Below are 3,582 nucleotides of genomic sequence, written 5' to 3'. Positions count from 1 at the left end.
TTTATCTCTATTTCAAAACCGAGCTCTGGCACCTCTACAAATCCCTGCTTCCCTCTGCGAAGGGCCTATCCATTTACTTTTATGTTGAGTCATCACCCTCTTATTAAAAAGCACTAGCTGGAGAGCACAGCCGTCATTTGCATTTATCACTGTTAATTTATATTGGGTATGACTATGATTGGATCTCTTTTACCATGAATTACAATGTCTAGTCAGTCCTTGATCTTTAAAGGTGCTCTGCATTTATGTTTTGCGGTCTCAGAAAGGGCTAGCGAGATACCATCTTGTTATATCATATTATGATTGTTTTGAGAAAGTCTTGTCATCCGAGATTTATTATTATACTTGCTAATTGATTATGCTATTGATATGAGTAATCATGAGACCTGAGAATTATTGCAAATGTGGTTAGTTATGATCTATGCTGAAAACTTGAATGCTGGCTTGACATAGTTACAACAACAAGAGCAAACAGAGTTTGTAATTTTTTTTTCTTTCTTTCAGTTTGTCAACTGAATTGCTTAAGGACAAGCAAGGGTTTAAGCTTGGGGGAGTTGATACGTCTCCGTCGTATCTACTTTTCCAAACACTTTTGCCCTTGTTTTGGACTCTAACTTGTATGATTTGAATGGAAATAACCCGGACTAACGTTGTTTTCAGCAGAATTGCCATGGTGTTGTTTTATGTGTAGAAAACAAATATTCTCGGAATGACCTGAAACTCCACAGAATATCTTAGAAAAAATAATAAAAAATCCTCGCCAAAGATGAAGACCAGGGGTCCCACACCCTTCTCACGAGGGTGGGGGGTGCCCCCCCTAGGGCGCCCCCCCTACCTCGTGGGCCCCCTGGATGCCCTCCGACACCAACTCCAACTCTATATGTTTGCATTCGGAGAGAGAAAAATTAGAGAGAAGAAATCATCGCGTTTTACGATACAGAGCCGCTGCCAAGCCCTAAAACCTCTCGGGAGGACTGATCTGGAGTCCGTTCGGGGCTCCGGAGAGGGGGATTCGTCGCCGTCGTCATCATAAACCATCCTCCATCACCAATTTCATGATGCTCACCGCCGTGCGTGAATAATTCCATCGTAGGCTTGCTGGACGGTGATGGGTTGGATGAGATTTATCATGTAATCGAGTTAGTTTTGTTAGGGTTTGATCCCTAGTATCCATTATGTTTTGAGATTGATGTTGCTATGACTTTGCTATGCTTAATGCTTGTCACTAGGGCCCGAGTGCCATGATTTCAGATCTGAACCTATTATGTTTTCATGAATATATGTGAGTTCTTGATCCTATCTTGCAAGTCTATAGTCACCTACTATGTGTTATGATCCGGCAACCCCGAAGTGACAATAATTGGGACCACTCCCGGTGATGACCATAGTTTGAGGAGTTGATGTATTCACTATCTGTTAATGCTTTGTTCCAGTTCTCTATTAAAAGGAGGCCTTAATATCCCTTAGTTTCCAATAGGACCCCGCTGCCATGGGAGGGTAGGACAAAAGATGTCATGCAAGTTCTTTTCCATAAGCACGTATGACTATATACGGAATACATGCCTACATTACATTGATGAATTGGAGCTAGTTCTGTGTCACCCTATGTTATGACTGTTACATGATGAACCGCATCCGGCATAATTATCCATCACTGATCCGGTGCCTACGAGTTTTCCATATACTGGTTTACGCTTATTTACTTTCTCGCTGCTACTGTTACAATCACTACAAAATACCAAAAACATTACTTTTGCTGTCTTTACTTTTGTTGCCGCTACCACCACTATCATATTACTGTGCTACTAAACACTTTGCTGCAGATACTAAGTTTCCAGGTGAGGTTGAATTGACAACTCAGCTGCTAATACTTGAGAATATTCTTTGGCTCCCCTTGTGTCGAATCAATAAATTTGGGTTGAATACTCTACCCTCGAAAGTTGTTGCAATCCCCTATACTTGTGGGTTATCATCATGATACGGCGAGAGCTGGTCAGCTGTTCGAGCGGTCACAAAATCTTTAAGGATTTCTCGCGCATAATGCCATAACCAATGCAGCGTGCGATGGATCGGCTTTTTCTCCGATCAGGCGCTTATAGAGCCCCTAGTACGGTCTTCCGAACACAAGGGGCTGCGCCGACCATACTAAAGCTCCTATGGCTAAGTGAGAGTGATAAAGCCCTATAGTCCAATTGCCTGGTTCGTTGTGCTGAGCACCTCCTTCGGAGGACCCAAAACTGGGATAAAGAGTGCTCAGGTTTATCCCGAACACCCCCGTACTCCTTACGTGGGGGCAGAAGCCGACGACTGGCCAACTCTCGGCCTTAACATACAAACGGCCGCACAGGAGGGTAAACTTTTATATAACAGGCGACATATTAGCGACCTTGTTCAAACATTACAACAGATAACCTGATTGGCATTCATGGAAATATAATGTCCTTCGTACATAGCTCCGCTGCAAGGTAGGATCCTTTCAGGACACTCTTATAATACAATTCGGGCTTGCGGTGCTCCTTCCCCTCTGGCAGTCCCTCGGTAACTAGCTTTTCAGCATCCATCTTCCCCCAGTGCACCTTTGCGAGGGCGAAGGCCATTCGCACTCCTTCTATACAGACCGACCGCTTGATGACGTCAAGTCGAGGGCAAGTGCTTACAAGCTGCCTCACGAGCCCGAAGTAGTTGCTTGGAATCGGCTCGGTAGGCCATAGTCGGATAACCACATCTTTCATGGCTAGTTCCGCCGCCTTATGCAGTTCGATCAGCTGTTTTAGTTGATTGGCAAAAGGCACCGGATAATTCGGTGCCAAATACTGTGACCAAAAGAGCTTATCGGCGGTGTTCCTTCCTTCGGCTCGGTAGAAGTGAGCGGCATCTGATATACTGTGAGGTAGCTCGGCAAATACACCTGAGAAGTCTGGATTCACAATCAGAAACATAGTTTTCCCTTCAAATACTTGCTTTACATGGGAAAAACCTTACCCACCACGATCTTCCTCGCCTCTTGGATCCCCTGCAGGGCGCCTTGGGTTTCCCCCTGGGCGTCGCTCGTGGCTTGACGCGCCTTGGTGAGTTCGGACTCTTTCTCCGTTAAACTCTGCTCCAAGGCCTCGCATTTACTTACGGCCTCTTGCAGCTCCTGCTCATTTTTAATAAGTCTGGCTTCATGTTTCTCATGAAGAGCCCGCTCCGTGGCCGCCTTTTTCTTGGCCTCGGCAACGGCCCTTTTGAGGGCCTCGACTTCGGTCATAACCCCTAGCACAAATTATGCGGCTTATTCCATACTGAACATTTATTTCACAATAAATGCGCGCAACGCTTGTGCATACCTTGTTTATCCCTCAACTGCATTTTTAATTGGCCAATTTCTTCTCTGGCCCGCTCCAGACTTTGATTCAGTCCGGAGATCTCCGCAGTACGAGAGGCAGCAGCCGCTACAGGTATATGCTTGGAACAGACGAGAAATCAATATCACTCAATGAGTCTTCTGATGTCTACTACACAACCTTCTTCTTGTAGACGTTGTTGGGCCTCCAAGTGCATAGGTTTGTAGGACAGTAGCAAATTTCCCTCAAGTGGATG

General features: G+C 45.3%; 1 protein-coding gene across 1 annotated transcript; it reads right to left on the bottom strand.

Annotated features, from left to right (window-relative positions):
• Positions 1-2,423: 2,423 nt before the first annotated feature.
• LOC147980285 (uncharacterized) lies at positions 2,424-3,351 on the bottom strand. The gene is made up of 3 exons (XM_087516866.1): positions 3,330-3,351; positions 2,983-3,255; positions 2,424-2,908 (listed from the first exon to the last, which is right to left on the bottom strand). Exons 1-3 carry the CDS (start codon positions 3,349-3,351, stop codon positions 2,424-2,426), a joined length of 780 nt encoding a protein of 259 aa, XP_087372992.1.
• Between the last annotated feature and the right edge of the window lie 231 nt (positions 3,352-3,582).

Source organism: Triticum urartu, chromosome 3A (assembly GCF_056163025.1).
Source record: "Triticum urartu cultivar PI428250 chromosome 3A, HENAU_Tu73, whole genome shotgun sequence".
Classification (NCBI taxonomy): domain Eukaryota; kingdom Viridiplantae; phylum Streptophyta; class Magnoliopsida; order Poales; family Poaceae; genus Triticum; species Triticum urartu.
The sequence above is the reverse complement of the archived record's forward strand: the minus strand, read 5'-3'. Positions and strand labels throughout refer to the sequence as shown.